At 42.6% G+C, this 18,728-nt stretch overlaps 1 protein-coding gene across 1 annotated transcript in view; it reads right to left on the bottom strand.

The window, feature by feature from the left end:
- SH3KBP1 (SH3-domain kinase binding protein 1) overlaps positions 1-18,728 on the bottom strand; it is a 445,368-nt gene that overhangs the window by 256,292 nt on the left and 170,348 nt on the right. Inside the window, exon 3 of the mRNA XM_006893795.1 lies at positions 161-284. Within this exon, the coding sequence (XP_006893857.1) occupies positions 161-284 (124 nt within the window). The remainder of the gene's footprint in view (positions 1-160; positions 285-18,728) is intronic.

Raw genomic sequence — 18,728 nt, 5'->3', positions numbered from 1 at the left:
TAGTTCCTGTTTTATTACTTGCCATTCTAACATCTTTATCAGAAAACAAAAAGGTAAGCTCTGTTTAAATTTTTTGAAATTCAAAACTTGACACGGTTCACCTAGAAGCTTGCAGTCTGGGGTCGTGTGTGGGCTGGGGGCTCGCTCTTCTTTACCATACCTCTCTTGTTGGTTCTTAAAATGGTTTCAGAAGACAGCAAAGAGTTTCCACTGGCTACTTCGTGCATGGGCTTTTCTGGAGCTTTGCTGGTGAGAGGGTCTTTCTTCACCTCTTTCTTTATTTCCTGTGAGAGCAGACAAAAGGAAAACAAGGCTGTAGTTTGTGATTTTGAGATGCTTCTTCAACAATTTTAAGCTTCCGTTGCCACGAATGAACTACACTGACTCCCACCTTGGCATAACATTATTTCCTATAGCTTCGTAGCTTTCCCCCTTCCATTTATTAGAGAGGTGCCTGATTTAATAAAATGGAGTAATGTCTCATGAGGTGTTATCATCTTACATGACTAAAGAAAACTAGAGGCACCGTGGGTTAACATGTTGGGCTGTTCCAAGATCATTATGTTGTTATATGCAGCTAAATCAGAATCGACTCATAGCTGACCTTCCAGCTGATTTTCAGAGGTTATAAGTCACATGGGAAGAGACTCCCCATCTTTCTCACACAGAGCAGCTGGTGGATTTGAACTGCCTACTTTTGAGTTAGCGCTGCAACTCCTTACCACTAGGCCACCCTAGCTCTTTCAAAAGGTCAGCAGTTCAAATATACTAGCTACTGCAAGGACACAAGATGGAGCAGTGTGCTTCCATGAAAATGTACAACCTTAGAAATCCAACTGGGGCGGGGGTCACCATGTGCTGACTCTGCAGCTATGTGCTGGGTTGGGTTTCGTGATCGTGCGGTGTGAAGGCTATGCAGAAAGCATAGTCATCAGGCAGCTACTTTTAAACAATAAAGTATGAGCAACCAGGGCCCTTTCAAGCCTTGATTTCTGAGGGGAGGAATGATGTATATTGCATTGAAAAAGATGAGGAAGAGAAAAGTTTAAAAGGTATATATGAATGGGTATTTTTGTCATTACAGAAGTCCAGAGTAAAGGCTGCATAGTGGATTGGATTTGCGGGGGAGGGACTGCATAATAATGAAAGAGACTTTCTTTCTTTTCAAGGAGAAGACTGAATTGGGGGACAGGGGTTGGTAGGAAGAAAAGCACAACAATGAATGACTGGAAACCCTAAGTCTCTGTACACTTTCATTAAAATTAATTTTTTTTAAAAAGCCTTGATTTCTAGTCTTCTCAACAAGAGTTTTAACAAGTATATTCACAAATTACTGCTATTCTCACAATTTTAATAAACCAAAAGGAGGATGATTAAATTAATTTACAGGATTCAAACTTCTCTGGCTTATCAACTCTTAACAATAAAACTTCAAGATGGCAAACTAAAATAAAGACTATGATTCTAGACACAAGGTCATCAAACTGCAACCCACTGCCTGCTTTGAGTTTCCACCAACTATTTTTGTAAATAAATACATGTTTTTAATAGCCTTTACTGTGATTTGGGAGAAAGCTTACAGAATAAATTATTAGCTCTCCATACAGTTAATTCATATTCATTTTGTTTTATGACACCAGTTGCAGTCCCTGCAAAGGAAGACCAGTCCGCCTCTTTTCCTATCACATAAACAGTTTTATTAGAACACAATCATGTTTATTTAGTTAAGTATTATCTCTGTTGTAACAGTAGAGTTGAGTAATTACAACGGACTAAAGCCTAAAATATTTACTATCTGACCCTTTCCTGGATGCTTACCAAGTCCTGTGCCGAGTGGACTCCTGTCAAAGTGTTTAAAAGGAATATAGGACTAGGTCTCATTTTCACGACAATATTCCAGAAAAAGAAATGCATAGTAAAGTGGGCTGTGGACTTGGGGTGGAGGAGTGTATATTAATGACAGATTTTTTTTTTTCTTTTCAAAGAGAAGAGGGAACTGGGGGGAGGGGTGGGCAGAGAGGAAAATGTGCAACAATGAATGAATGGGAAAAGAAATTAGATGGGAATATGCTGTAAAAATATATGTATGTTGCATTAAAAAAATTGTCACCAGTATGACGTGTAAATCTTCACGCAAATAAATAAAAATTATATTTGTAAAAAAAAGACCTCTCTGATTTTTAAAAAGTGCTGAAAGGTAATTGCAAATTACTTGAATAATCTACTCAAGTCTTTTCAAAGACATGAATAACGTCAAATCATAGTGTGTCCCAAACTGCAAGTATGTCTACAAGAATCATTCCCAAAGAAGTAGAAAGTTTCTAGGCCATGATGTTAAATTTGGGAAAGAGGGGGAAAAAAGACGCCAAGGGCTAGACAGACCCATGTGAGACTGAAGGGCAGCAAGGTAAGGATAAGGAATGTTTTCTCTAGAAAGGCAGTGGGGTAAGGCTTGGGATCAACTCACCCTTAAGCTGAACAAAAGGGAAACTGGGAAGGAGTGCAAGGTGCAGCCTTAGCATGGGGCAGAAGTGGAAAGAAAACAGCACAGCTTGTGCAAGCACAGTCAGTGCTCACAGTGCCCGGCAACTTCCTATGCACCCCATTGCTACCTGCTTCAACTGTCTGTGGCTCCGTTCAAAGCAGCCTTGCCCTCTTTTCCCTCACCAGGGCCCCACCGGAAATGACGAATTGGGGCTGGCTTTTTGTAGGGTTTTGGGTGGTATCTCAGAAACGTAACCAGACCACCCATCCAGAGCTGAGTGTATTTGCACACACGGACACCCACCTCAGCAGCCCCAGCACCTGCTAGAACAGCAAGCAATCGCTGATGGTTCCTAAGCTTCATAAGCAGATGGTATCAGGGAAATCTACAAACACTGCCCTCCTGGTTCACAAGGCGGGGGCTCTCAGTGATGGCTGCCCTACTGCTAGGCCTTTTCAAGTAAAGAAAATGAGCCGTCAAGGGGGCTTGGTCCCCAACAGTGCTTTTAGTAGAGGAAGAACGGTTGCTCAGCCCTTACTTCCTGTTATGACTGTGCACACACCACTGTCCCACCTAGATCCAACACCATGTAGTAACACAACACTTAACCTCACCATGGAGCAATTTTGGGCATTATGGGCAACACTGCAATAGCTTGCATAGCACACACTGCTAATGTGGGAGGCAGTGATGGTTCAGTGATAGGATTATTTCCTTCCATGCACGAGACTCAGGTCTGATTACTGCCAGTGTAGCTCATGTGCAGCTACCACCCATCTGTCAGTTGAGGCTTCTGTGTTGCTAGGATGCTGAAAAGGTTTCGGCAGAGCTTCCAAATGAAGACAGACCAAGAAGAAAATCCTGACAACCTAACTTTCAAAACACAGCCAATGAAAACTCCATGGACCACAAAAGCCCAATCCACAACCAATCATGGATCAAGCAGTGTTTTGTTCCATTCTAGATGGAGTCACAACGTGACAAAACCTAACAAAACTTCTCAAAGTACTTAGTTTGAAGGGGAAGAGATAAAGGGCAAACACTGGGAAGCAATCCACTGGAGAAAGCCTCTGAATGTGTGCCACCCAGGCAACATGCTGGGCACACGGTTTGAAAGGAGTGGGCTTATCAAGAGCAATAACCTAAGTGGGAGGAAACCAGGGCCAGGAGAGTGACAAGTTGGAGTCTATAAATTCCAGACCTGTCGTTCCTCCAATGCTCGTTTACATTTGCCAGACAGCCGAGACTAATGATGAGTACACTTTTTCAGCCGATTCTCAGACGGAAGCACTAAGAAGCTCACATTTCAATTGTGCCTGTAGCTGGTTTCCGAGAAGCCTGTCCCACACAGGGCAGGGCACCCAATTCTGCAGAATTCTCACCTAGACAACATCCAGGTCCTCCAGATTCCACGCCGCCCTACCTAAACCCATCCCTTTGCTCCAAGCTGCTGCTTCCCCCGAGTGGCCATCACATCTAACATCCCACCATCCACCCACTTACCTGGGCTGGAAACACATGGCACTCACCCCCGGGTCTAACCCATCATCCAGCCCAAGATGTTTCTACTGTCTCAAATGGTTTCTCTCCATTCCACCTGCCTTAAAAACATGAATAATAGGCCGATATTCAAGTGCTTTGTCATGTACCAAACCCGGCTCTGAGGACTCCACCTCCACTAGGGCATTTAATCTGCACAACAGCCCATGAAGTCAGCACTATCATCTTTATTTTACAGCTGCTTACGCTAGGCAGGGTCTTAACAAAACTTAACCAAGGTCAAACAAGTAGCAGAGCTATAGCTGGAACCCAACAGCGTAGACACAGAGCTCCTATCTGTAACACTCTTCTCTTAATCTTTCCAGAATTCTAACAATGTGCTACCTCCTAACTCCTCTCCCTGCCTCCAGTCTCCCCTCCCAGCTAGCCTCACTCAGTCACAGGGATCACCTTCCAACTGCTATTGTCACATCCCTACTGCAAACCTCCTGGTGCTTCAAAAGGCCACAGGACAGACCTTTCCGTTCGAAACCCTTTCAGGACAGAAAGCAAGTCATTGGTCCCTGTGTACCTGCTTTTGGTTAAATACAGCTGACGTGCATGCTAACCCAATGGTAGCAATTACTTTGCAAATTTGAGGGAGGAAGGGTGCTCTTCTTTTTTTTATAGTTACAATTACTTCTTTATTGTAAATACATTATCTTAAGTCTGTATTTTTTTTTAATTTCTTGCAATTAACTTTATTTTTACACTGATTTACCAACAAAGTTTGTATACATTGTCCCTCATACCGGATCCCCTCCCACCTCCCTAACCCAACACCTCACCCATCAAACCATGTGACTTTTTTACCACAAAAACTGAGTAGTTGTGATAAAGAGAATATGGTTTCAAAAGCTAAAATTTTCCAGTCTCATCTCTACTGTACCATATAAAAAGAGGACACAGAATATTCTTGAACGTAAATGCACAGCGTTCTGATGTCAAAGGCTCCTATTGGTAGGCTCTAAAAATGGCTGATAATGCTGGCAACGATACCACATCACACTGGCAAAGGCTTAAATTAAAGGATGCTAGGTCTCTTTTCACTTGTTTCTCATGCTCACACCGTCAGGCAGACCCAACTGGTTTTGCTAGACTGACATGCTGACATGCGAGAAGAATAACGAGACCTCGTCAGAGGATGCAGAGCGAGTCCAAGGTCCAAAGCAGAGTCAGCTCAGGAAGCAAAGCCTGGTCCTTCTAGGTAGAGCTCTCCCGCCACACCTCACCTCCTCCAAACAGAGCTCTCCTGCCACACCTCACTTCCTCCAGACAGCTTGTCTGCCACACCTCACCTCCTCCAGGCAGAGGTCACCCACTACACCTCACCTCCCAAGAGGAACCAGTGTCAGAACTAGCAGAAGGAGACTCAAAACCACCCAGACTTCAAATTTTCCTCTATACTTGGAGAATGTAATGCACCACTTTATTCAAAACCAAAAGAACTCTGGTAGTTAAAGTACTAAACTCCTAACCGAAAGAGTGGTGGTTCGAACTCACCAACTTCTCTGCAGGAGAAAGACATGGTAATCACCTGCTGGAAAGAGTATCAGCCTTGGAAACCCAACGGGGCAATTCTGCTCTGTCTTACAGTGTTGTTATGAGCCAAAATGGCTTCGTGGTGGTAGTTGTGGGGTTAATTCCTAAAAACTCAAGTACTGAGACCCAAATCCTTTAAGTCCCTTATCATTCACATTTCAAAAGCCAAGGGAGCCTCTCTTTCCTACACATCACAGTGAACTTGGCCTCCTGCAGCTGCCAGAGCCCCGAAGCACCTCCTCCCTGGCAGTGTACAGCTGTCAGCATGCTTGTACCTGGAGCTCTCCAAGGTTCTGAGCCAGGTCAGCAGGACTCTGCATTTCCTGGCGCTGGGCATTCCAAACTCCAACCCTCAATCACAGCTTTCTGACCACTTGTTGCTGTTGTTATGGGCAATCAATCGGGAACTGACTCAGGGGTGACCCTTCAGCAGGTTTTCAGAGGCTTTAAATTGCACAGAAAGAGACTACCCGTCTTTCTCCCAAGGAGCAGATCGTGGAATCGAACCAACTGATGACCACTAAGCCACCAGAGCTCTCTAGGCCCATAGCTTTCAGGAGAAAGATGAGCAATCTCCTCTTGTGCAATTCACAGCCTCAGAAACCCAATCATCAGCTATGAGTTGGTTCTAACTTTATGGCAATGAGGGACTGAGTGAAGGCCACAGTTTTAAGCACTTAGTAAGAACATAAGCCCTATTGGACTGTCTCAGTGACAGAAGCCATGCGCTGGCTCAGAACTGTGGACCACGGAGATGTAAAGAGTTACATACTCGTACATATATAAATCCACAATTATTTTCCCTGCTTATACACAGTGCAGGATAGAACAGGATATTGGCAAGTCTCCCTAGGAGGTTTGAGAATACACAGCTTACTCTTTATCTCAAACCTGATACCATAACTATGGAAACCTCAGCAAGTACTGGGAAACTGCGGCAAGCGATAAGGCATCCGTACTGCAACTCCAAGTGAGCTCTGTTACAAAGACTACGTGAGAGAAGGAAGCGACAATCACCGCACATCATTCCCATTTTCCTACAGCATCACACTGAACCAAGCCTGAGATGGTTCATTCACATTCAGAGAAAAGGCAAAGCCCAACAGAGTCCTCCCAGCAAAATGTCCCAGGACCCATCCGCAGACTGCACACAGCAACAGCCTCACTAGGCAAGTGCATCATTTGTATGCAACTGAGAACTCAACTGGAGTGGTGTGCTTTCTGATAAGCTAAGCTGGCTGCATGTGGCAGGCTGCTGAGCCAGTCTGCTACCTCCTTCTCGCCCTTCTTCCTCCCCCCACTATATACTATGCAGAAGTACTGGGGACACTCACTTGATTGAATTTTCATTTCTTTACATTAACTGGCTGATCTCCAGCCAAAATACTAGATTAAAACATTAACAAAGTCTGGTTTAAGGAGTCCACTCTCTGGTCATTTGCTATGCCTCCTACTAATAACCATGACCCAGGTTAAGATGCAGGTTTCATAGTAAATGGAGAAAATGATAAAAACCAGAACCAGTCCTGATATCAACATTAACTAGGTGTGATCTGGGGACAAGCTACCCAGGGCTTCTAAACTGCTCACCTGTAAAAATCATCTACCACTAACTACTCTGGCACCATCAAATAATGAATTGGAGAGTAGTGAATAAATTTAATATATTACTTATTGCCATTGTTAACATCAAATTCTATTAAGAAAATTACACAGAGCACCCAAATGAATTTTGAAGTCCTAATAGTAAGTAAAAGAAGCCAGGCATGAGTGTGCATGGTGTGAGACTCCATTTACATGAAGTTCAACAACAGGCAAAATTAATCAATAGTGATAACAATGAGAACAGCAGTTATTTTTGCAAATACTTCTAAGATCTGTGTATTTTTTTGTCACTGTGTGTGTGTGTGTGTGTGTGTGTGTAAAGAGAGAGAGAAACTTTTACACTGGAAGAGATGACAGAATCTTGTCACCCTAAATAAGCTACTGTTCTAGTGGCATAATCAGGGTAAGGAGTGTTGCACTGCTAAACCAAAGGTTCTCTGACGGTTCAAATCCACCAGGAGCTGAGAGTGCAAAAGACAGGCAATCTCCTCTCATGCCATTTACCACTTCAGAAACCCTCTGGAGGGTCAGCTATGAGTGTATTCCAGCTTGAAGGCAATGACTTTGACTTTTGTTCTCAAAGGTGAAAAATCTAGTGCCTAGGTAATCTAGTGTGCATGTTCATGTTTGCTGGAATCAACAGTAAGGGCCCAAATCGCCAGACTGCACCAGGTGGACTCCCATCAAATGAGTACAAGAGAGGTTATCTCATCTGATGTACACACCCAAGAGGATGGGTCAGGGAGCCCGACAGCACCCTTCCTCTCCACCTCAGCTGCTGTCCTCATATCTGCAGAATTTCCTTCTCTTCTGCATCAGCACTGCAGACACACAGAGTCTGGTGTCACTGGCACCAGAGGGAGCACAGTATCACCCTGACCTGCTCAGAATGCTGGTCCGAAAGCCGCCCTCTCCCTTAGAAGAGCTGAGTGAGCAGGAGAGACGCACGGCAGGGAAAGGGACATCATCTGTCAGCCACCCAAAAATCTGGATCTAGGTACTTCCAGAAGACAGACCTCTTTCACGAACAAACAAGGCTCTGAGGGGCAGCTGTGTCCCCATCCCAACCTGAACACTTGTTCATGAAAACCATTTTGTAAAATTACCACTGGTAAAAGATAAAAGTAAAGTGCCGAAAGCAAACCCTTACCCCCAATCTACTGGATTGAGAGAGCTTTGAATAGATACAGAATTCCAGAAATAGGCTGTTCCCCACGTGCATGATCAATCTCTGCTCCCCACCACCTACACAAAGGCAAGTTTGTGAGGCGAGCGCCCTGGTGACTGTGTTCTCTGCACAAAGAGACTGTGCTTCAAGCATTTGGTCCTTTCACAAAAGCTGAGCCAGGCTCAGAACATCTGAAAAGACAAGAAAATATAGTGAAAGCAACAGCAGAGTGCAAGGGCACTTCAGCTGTATCTGTAACATACTGTTTCTTTACAAAATACATGTTGTAAAAACAAAATACCTGTTGTTATGTTTGCCATCCAGTCTACTGCAATTAATGGTGACCCTATGGGTGCAGAACACAGCTCATCTACAGGATTGAGACTGTTAATTTCATGTTGCTTGGTTCTAAAATCAACACTCTTGGCACCAGCAGTAAGGAAATCAAAAGATGAACTGCCTTAAGGAAGTCTGCTGTCAGAGACCTCTCTAGAGTCCAGAAGAGCAATGATGTCAGTGTAGAGACTAAGGTGCACCAAATCCAAGCCACGGCCTTCCCAATTAGTTGCAAGTATACACACATCAGAGAGCTGGGCAAGGGCTAAGGATGACAGAAGAAGAATAGATGTCTTTAAATTGTGCTGGAGTATTGAACATATCATGGATCACCAAGAAAACAAATGGGCCTGTCCTTGAGAGGCTGAAACCACACTACTCCTTGGAGGCTAGGATTTTGAAGCTCCATATGACATACTCTGGACATGTTACAAGGAAGAACCAGTCCTTGGAGAAGGACATCATACTTGGAAGAGTGGAGGGACCTTGCAGGAGAGGAAGACCCCCGATGAGATGGATTGACACAGTAACTGAGGCAATGGGGGGTAGGTGTGTCGGAGTCAGTGATTACTGACTCTGGATATGGCAGGGTTCAAAGCTATTACACACGGGGTCACAAGCGACTCAACAGCCCATAACAATAACAACACAACAACAACAACAACAACAACAAATTTTCAAGGATACCACCTTTCAAGAGAAGACTGCCAAGCCAGTTTTCTGAAGTGCTTCCAGGTAGGTTCAAACCACCAACCTTTTCACTAATAAATGAGTGCTTAATCTTGTGTGTCATCAAGTTGGCAAGATACACACACACACACACACACACGTATATATTTGTTGTTGATTGCTGTGAGTTGAGAAAATGAACAAAAGACACTATGAACAAAAGATCTGAAGCCGTTCTATAAATACTGTTGTTTCTCCAAGTTCATAGTTTCCAGAGGCTTGTTGTTTAGGAAGTGGATGCCACTCCTGCTTCCAAACTTGACTTAAAGTGGGAGCAGCACCACGACCACCACCACCACCACCACCACACACACACACACACACACACACACACAAAATAAAGACTTGGTAAAGCAGTGGTCATGGGGATGTTATTTGGTCTTTTAATCTTCTTCTATATGCTTAAAATACCTTCTGAGTTCCCCTAAACACCATATTGTAAAAGCCTACTGATGTCTTGCTTCCTTATATTTACAAAATATAGTGCCACTTTTCAAAGTAGCACATACACTCACATACACACCTGAGACAATTTCAGCTCAAAACTAATGGGGAAAGTTTTGTAATAAGACACCTATTGTCACACTTCTGCATAAACTTTAAAATACACATTTGCAATATTATCTTCTGAGACTGACTGATCTCACAAGCCCAGGTGAGGAGCTCTCAACGTGCGGATGGAAACAAATGATGGAAGAATGCAACCAAGAAAGATCCTAGACACAGATGAGAACTGCTACCTGTGCGTCCAAGGAGAGAATGCAACATCTTGATGGATGACACAGTTATGGACACAGCAGTCCCTGCCTTTTGACTGCTTATGGCTCACTAACCATTTAGATTGTTACCATTTGATCAAAAGTGTGTCGATACAATCCATCTGTTTTGGCATGCTTTAGTGGGCACGTAATAAATATCTGTAAAATGAATAGCCAATTTAGTAGAGTGTAATGGGTGAGAGGGCGATATACAGCTGAGGGTGAGTATTTCGAGTTCAGCCCCAAGCTGAGCAAACACAGACATCTGTTTCATGCCTGCAGCAATACAACTGGGGTTCACAAAGCACAATCCACTTTTTGCCTCATACATCAAAGCTCAGGCGCTTATGAGTTACAGTATAAAAATGAAGATTGAAAATAAAATGAAGATGATAGTAAAATGTGTGTGATATCTCACCTCTTTTTGAAGCTAAAAATGCTCATTTCTTTATTAGACTGAAAATACTAGACATTCAAAATGACTCATTTTAAGAATAAAGCTTTAAAAGAATTAAGAAAAAAACCATGGTAGAATGCTTATACCATCTCAGCGTATTGTTGTTATTGTCATGAGTCACTTGCAACTCATATGTACCCTATGTACAGCAGCAGCTCTAAACCTTGCTCTATCTTGAGCCAATTTCATTGTCTCTGACATATCTATCCTCATTACTTCAGTTATTATGTCAATGTATTTCATCCAGGGTCTTTCCTGCGCTGTCCCTCCACCCTTCTAAGCATGAAGTCCCTCTCCAAGGACAGGCCCCTCCAGGAAACATGCCCAAAAGATGTGAGATGGAGCCTCAAACTCCTTGCCTCCAAGGAGCAATCAGATTTGAGCTTCATAATACTTGTTTCCAAGAAGCAACCTGGTTTCACCTTCTCCAGGACAGACCTGTTTGTTCTCTTAGCAGTCTCAACTTAGGAAGGGCTGTTTCACACTCACACAGAACCCAAAAGCTACAGATGGGCTGAAGAATTATGTTGTTGTTGTTGTTGTTGTTATGTGCCGTCGAGTCGCTTGCAACTCATAGCGAACCTATGTACAACAGCCCTAAACCCTGCTCTATCCTGTGCCAATCACACTGCCTCTGACACACCCATCCTGATTACCCCAGTCACTGAATCAATCCACCTCATAGAGGGTCTTCCCCTCCTGCGCTGTCCCTCCACCCTCCCAAGCATGATGTCCCTCAGACGTACCTTAGTCTCCAGAGACACACCGTTGCGCTTGAGTACTTTACAGAGGTCCCTAACAGCAGACTTTCCCATCGCAATACGCTTTTTAGTTCCTGGCTGCTGGTACCAAGAGTGTTGACCGTGGAGCCAAGCAAACTGAAGCTGTGAACAATCTCAATCTCTTCGCCATCCATCCTTGTGCTGCCAATTGGTCCAGTGGTGAGAATCTTTGTCTTCTTGACATTGAGCCTCAGTCCATACTGAAGGCTGGAGTCCTTGACCCTCTGCAGTAAGTGCATGAGGTCCTCCTCAGTTTTCGGCAAGCAGGGCTGTGTCATCTGCATAACACAGATGGTTAATAGATCTTTCACCAATCCTGATGCCATACTTCTCATAGAGCCCAGCCTCTCGGATAATCTGCTCTGCATACAGGTTGAAAACATATGGAAATAGAACACATCCCTGGCGTACACCCTTCCCAATTTTGAACCATGCAGTGTTACCCTGTTCTGTTCTGACTGCAGCCTCTTGGTCCAAGTATAGGTTTCGCATTAGCACGATTAAATGTTCTGGGATTCCCGTTCCTCTCAGAGTCAGCCACAGTTTGTTATGATCCACGCAGTCAAACGTCTTTGCATAATCAATGAAACACAGATAGACATTCCTCTGGTATTCCCTGCTTTCAGCTAAGATCCATCTAACATCAGCTACAATATCCCTAGTACCACGACCCCTTCTAAACCCAGCCTGGACTTCTGGCAGTTCTCTGCTGATATGCTGTTCCAGTGGTTTTTGGATACTCTTCAGGAGAATCTTGCTTGCATGTGAAATCAATGACACTGTTGTGTAGTTTCCACACTCAGGTGGTTCACCTTTCTTTGGAATGGGAACAAATATAGATCTCTTCTAGTTGGCCAAGTGGTTGTTCTCCAGATTTCTTGGCACAACTTGGTGAGCACGTCCAGGACAGCATCTGTTAGCTGAAATACGTCAGTTGGTATGCCATCTATTCCTGGGGGCCTTATTTTTTGCTATTTCCTTCAAAGCAGCTTGAACTTCTTCCTTCATCACCATAGGCTCTTGCTCAAATGTTATTTCATTAAATCCTTCTCTATCTGCCAATTCCTTTTGATACAATGACTCAGTATATTCCTTCCATCTTCTTTTAATACTTCCTGGATCATTTAATATTCTGCCTAAAGTATCCTTGATTATAGCAACTCGAGGTTTGAATTTGTTCTTCAGTTCCTTCAGCTTTAGAAATGCTGAACGAGTTCGGCCCTTTTGATTTTCTGAGTCTAGCTCCTTGCACATTTCATTGTAATATTTTGCTTTGTCATTCTGTGCTGCCTTTTGGAATCTTCTGTTCAGCTCTTTAGTGTCTTGGAGTCTTCCTTGTGCTTTGGCTTATCTACGTTCCAGTGCAATCTTCAGTTTCTTCTGACATCCATTTTAGTCTTTTCTTCCTCTTCTGTCTTTGTAATGACCGTCTGCACACTTCCTGGATGATACATTTGACATCCTCCCACAACTCATCTGGTCTTCGCTCATTAGTGTTCAAGGCCTCAAACCTGTTACTGTGGTGATTCTGAAATTCAAGTGGGATGAACTCAAGTCATATTTTGGCTCCTGTGGATTCGGTTTAATTTTCCTCAGCTTCAGCTTGAACTTGGTGGCTTAGTGTGTAGGAGCCCTCATAGCTTAGTGCAGAATATATCAGGCTGTTAACTGAAAGGTTGGTAGTTCAGACCTTCTAGCAGCTCTGTGGGAGAAAGAGGAGCAGTTTCCTCCTGCAAAGAGTTACAGTCACAGAAATCCAATGGAGGGTCATTATGAGTTGGAACGAACTTGACACTGATTTTGATTTGATAAGTATGTTACTGTTTTTATTGTGTGTCGTTGAGTCTGAACCAACCCATAGCTGACCCTTCAGTGGGTTTTCAGAGGCAGCTAATGTCACAGGAGGAGAGTGCCCATCCTTCTCCCGTGGAGCTGCTGATGGATTTGAACTGTATGCCTGTGGGATTGTAGTGCAGCTTCTTACCACGAGGCCACCAGAGCTCATAAAAAAACTTTCGAAAGGTCAACTGAGGAAGCACTGCTTATTACATAGAGAGTGTACCTTCCACAAAGTATTGACTAAGAGATCAATAACCCAATGGCAACAACAAGAAGAAACAAGCAAAAGAGAATCTAGGAAGAAATGTAAATGACTCACACATAGGAGAAGGTACTTGAACACACTTTTAAGAGGATTTTAAATTACAATGAGAGTCATAAAAAAAAAAACCACCAAAGCAACCCAATATAAGGCTACTAAGGTACTTGAACACACTTTTTAAAAAATTTATTTTATTATTTTCTGTACATGTACCATCAAATTAGATCTAACTGGTACAGGAGGAGATTGCCCCTCTTTCTTCAGGAGGATTTGAACCAGGTACTTGAACACACTTTAAAGAAGAATTTAAATTACAATGAGAGTCATAAAAAACACCAAAGCAACCCAATATAATATAACAGGAATACCTATGCATCCTAGTTCTTTACCACATACTTAAAACAGGAGTATTAAAACAAACAAACAAACAAAAACAAATAAACCCAGTAGTGCTGATCGACTGATTTGGAGCAATTTTTATCCATGATTTCTCATTAGAATCTGGGCTCCCTTCAAATTCTGTTTCTGTTTTACAGCAAGGAATATACAGCCTGGAATGTGGCTGGAATTCGTTGAAAGAAATCAGCATGAGGAGCATGGGGCAAAGCAAATCTATAACTCCATTGTTGTTGTTGTTGTTGTTAAACGCTGTTGAGTCGCAGGCGCCTCACAGCGACCCGATGAACAAAGTCATGGACACTTCCTGTATAACTTTCATCCTTTCTCCAGGTTTATAGGGTTTCCAGAGGCAAGCTATTGTGGAAGTGGATGCCACTCCTGCTTCCAAGCTTGTTTTAATCGGGGAGCTTCACCAAACATTGTCCACCATGGGTAACAGTATTCGTCTTCACAGCAACCAAGAGTTACCTCTGTATTGCAAGTGGACAGACCAGGGTTACAGGACCAGAATGTTTCCCCAAAAACAATTAAAGGCAGGCCTGAGAGACACAGGCCTGAAGGCCTGATGGGATTTGAAGCTAGGGCCTGGAGCAGGCTCTGCAGGCTCGATCCCACCCTTAATTACCCTTACTCTAGGGATCAGGGCCGCCCACCTGCCTTTGAAGGCCAGAAAGGACAGTAACACACAATGCAAAAGACTCCAGAAACTTCCCTTGCCTGACTGCCACCAAGGAGACGGCAGCCATCCCGCCTGCTTAGCAGGCTGGCTTCCTTGTAACTCCCGAGAAGGCTAATATCTATAAAGAGAACAACGCATTTTTTCCAGTGCTGTTCTGTACTATCCACTGGGAACCAACATGGCTCCAGCCGGTTTTCTGAGGCAGTAAATCACACAGGAGGAAATTCTAGCCATATGCCTTTTGGTTGGCAGTGCAAGTCCTTACCACTAAGCCATCAGCTAATTACAATGAGATCTCACTTAAAAAAAATTACAATGAGCTATCTCTCTCTCTCTCTCTCTCTCTCTCTCTTTGAAATGTCAGCTTGGCAACAATGAAAAAAAAGCTGATAGTAGAATTTTGGCATGAAAGAGACTCATGCTTTATTATAGTACAGATTGATACATAAATTGGTACAAGCACTGTGGGAAGCAGTTTGGCAATTATCTATCAAAAATTTAAATGCCTATGTCTCTTTTGCATTGGTATTTCCACTTCTAGGAATTTAAGCTACAAATACACTTGCACACATACAGAACGGCATATGTGCAAGATTAATCATTATGGCATTTCTTAAACTAGCAAGACTGGAGGAACTTAGCTGTGTTTCAGTGGAGAACTGGCTCCTTGAATTATGGTAAATCTATATCATATACTCACTTCAAGAATAAGGCCAGCCTGTAAGTACCAATATGGCCAATTGCCAAGATACACTGCTGAGTACAAAAGCATTATAACATAGCCTACGTCAGTGTGGGTGTGGGTGAACACTATATTTTAGTGTAGAAGTTGCACACAGCAAAGTAGTAACTGAGGCTGCCTCCAGGGAAGAGACTCAAGTGGTTGAAGGACCGAGAAGTAGCAGCATTTTGTCTCTTTTAACTGAGAGCATGTACTAGTGTTAACTATTCACATTTTTTTTCTAGAGGGGGAGTTTAATGAAAATCTATTTGGCTTAATATTCTAAAGAGGTTTTGGGCTTTTTTAATTAATTGTCACACCTTTTCTCTCTCTCCCCCCTTCCCCTCCCCCAGCTCATCCCACAATGTATCCCTTGTTCCAGACCTCTTGTCATACATATAATGCATAATCAATCATATATTTCTTTTAGACAGTTCTTCCAATCATCTGTTCTAATGCAGTGTTCATTATCTATCCATTCTCTATGGGGTTTTGTGGTGGTGTTTTTTTTTTTACACAATGATTAAATGTTCATTCACCACAGCAGAACTTATGAAGATAGTGCAAGATTGGGTAGAGCTTTGTTCTGTTGAATGTAAGTTTTTGAGTCAGAGCAGACTTGAAGACACCTTGATAGCATCTAGCAGTAACAATGACATTACCATCGAGTCTGTCCCAGATAATATTTTTGTTGCTGCTGTTGTTGAACAGACAAATCGAGTTGGAATCGACTTATAGCTGATCCTCCAGTGGGTTTTCAGAGACAGTGTATCACACAGGAGGAGATTTCCTATCTTTCTCCCATGGAAGAGCAGGTGGATTTGAACCATGTATCTTTGCAGGCAGTGCAACTCCTAACTCATTAGGTCACCTACAAAAACAGCATGGGCCATATGAGGACGACCATATCTGACTTTTATGAGTTTCACAAAGGGGAACTGTTCCTATCAACAGCATCAATAACACAAAACCAATCTGTATGAGGTCTGAAATGTCCCTCATGCTTCCATGCCTCTTTCTACTCATTGCAACACCAATCTTACTGCTTTGCTAGGTCCAAAATCCCATGTGATAGCTCACAGACCACTTTAGGAAATCAAAAGATTATAATCCAGATTAATGACAGAATACAGTCAAGGGAACTCCTAAAATGTGTATGCAGGAACCTTACTCTTGACCTTTGTGGCAATGTTCCCAAGTTCTCAGTCTTGTCAATGTTGGCTTCCCCTTCAATTGTCCAACTATTGTCCAAATGCTTAGTCATGCTGATTTTGGTTGTCTCCCCTCAAGGTCTTATCTCATGTCAAATTCCAGTTGGATTTTTCATTCATTCATTGTTGCACATTTTCCTCCCTACCTCCCCAGTTCATTTTTTAAAAACAAAAATTCATTCATTGTTGCATCATTTTCTCCTATCTCCCCTCCCCTAATCCACTATGCTATGCACCCCTTTATCGGGATTTATATAGATAATGCCTAATCATACATTCCTTTTAAACAGTTCTTTCCTTCTTCTGTTCCAATGGAGTGTTCATGATTTATCCCTTCTTAGTTTTCCCCCAACTCTTATGTCAGTCTTGTTTTATAACAGTGCTGTTATTCAGTATTTGTCCTTTTGTCACTGAGATATTTCACTCAGCACAATGTCCTCTAGGGTCACCCATGCTGTGTAATGTTTTATGAGTTCATGGTTTTTCAGTGCTGCATAGTATTCCATTGTGTTAAAACAGCACAGTTTCTCTATCCATTCATTTGTTGATGGGAACCTGGGTTACTTCTATCTCTTTGCTACTGTAAATAACACGTCAATAAACATGTGCATACCTCTGTCTGGGTGGCAGTTCTGTTTTCTTTAGGGTATATTCCCAGTAGTGGAATTGCTGGGTCAAATGGTATTTCTATTTCCAACTTTATAAGAAAGCGCCAGATCCTTTCCCTACTGGTTGCACCATTTTACATTCCCACCAGCAGTGAATATGAATTCCAATCTCTACACAACCCCACCAACATTTGCTGTTTGCTGCCCTGTCAGACTTTGTTACTGTTGCTGTGTCATAGTTGTTTTGAGAATAAACTATCTGAAATGACCATGCTAAGGACCAATGATCTCAAGTCTGTTCGCAGGTAAAAGAAAGCCTAGTTTGGGGGTTTCAGTGTTAAAAAAAAAGAGAGCACCTGTTTACTGGCTTGTTGAAAGAATGTTTACATACATTTCCATTCTGGATAACTCAATCATAAAAAATAAATTATTCCAAACCTATGACAAAACAATGCCATTTCATGCTCATTTTCTGATTAAAGCCCTTAGACAGCTGGGCATTTTCATTTCTCAGAGGTGTTCGGAGCTATGCAAATTTCCAAGCCACAACTCCGAGATCATTAATCTCAGGAAAGCGTGTGCCAACAGAACACACCAGACTTGATACTGTTTCAGGAGAGAAGGGGCGGGGCAGGTTAATCTAATTACCCTATGTGTGGTCACCTGACTGTGGCTAACAAAAAGATCAAATGCTCAACTGTATAATCAGCACCAAACTCATACGTAATGAGGCATTTCACATCACAAAAGAAATGGGGGGATTTTTATAGTGCTTGAAACTAAATACTGTAGTGATAAAAATAGTCATACTGAGCTTCTATGAAAGACAGGCAGAGCATTTTCATTATCACCAGGAGCTAGGAGTGTAACTGTAACGCTCTCACAGACACAAAGATACACAAGCATACCTAGACACAGAACCCATGAGGCTGGGAGAAATGATCAAAATGAAGTGGGGAGAGCTCTGAGCGATGAAGATACGCACCTGCAGCCATGACCGGCACTAGAGCCTTGTAACTCAGGGCCCATTCTGCCCTTTCTCATGCCAGTAAAGGAGCAGCACACTTTGGAAAGCACCAGTTTCAGCCCAGGCAACTGTATTATCCAGTAATTTCTATATATCTCACCACCATATGACTTGTATAGACATAATATAGGACAAATACATATCCATGTATGTATATGTGTGTGCACAGTAAAAATTACCAATTTTAAAGCCTGTCTACTCATTCCAAAAATTAAAATTGTAAAAATAAATATGCAGCAAAAGGTACATGTGTGTACGTTTGTCACTGAAAGTCCATTCTTTCTCCGTGAAAACTGAAAAGAAAAAAAATTCAAATCCACCACCCTCAAGTCAATTTGGACTCACGGTAACGTCATGTGTTACAAAGCACAAGTGAGCTCCATAGCATTCTCTTGGCTATAATCTTTACAGAAGCAGATAGCCAGGCCTTTCTTCCACAGTGCTGCTGGATATTTAGCCCAGAACAAATTATTTTAATACCTCCCTATCCCTTAGGAACTTTCAAAAAACTTCTATTTGTGATTTGAGACAAAGTTCACAAAGCAGTTTGGTTTTTTATTCAATCACTCATTTTCCTTCAC

This window comes from Elephantulus edwardii, unplaced genomic scaffold (assembly GCF_000299155.1).
Source record: "Elephantulus edwardii isolate Elephantulus edwardi_28Jun2011 unplaced genomic scaffold, EleEdw1.0 scaffold00131, whole genome shotgun sequence".
Lineage (NCBI taxonomy): Eukaryota > Metazoa > Chordata > Mammalia > Macroscelidea > Macroscelididae > Elephantulus > Elephantulus edwardii.
Note: the sequence above shows the minus strand (reverse complement) of the source record. Positions and strands in the feature narration are given on the sequence as shown.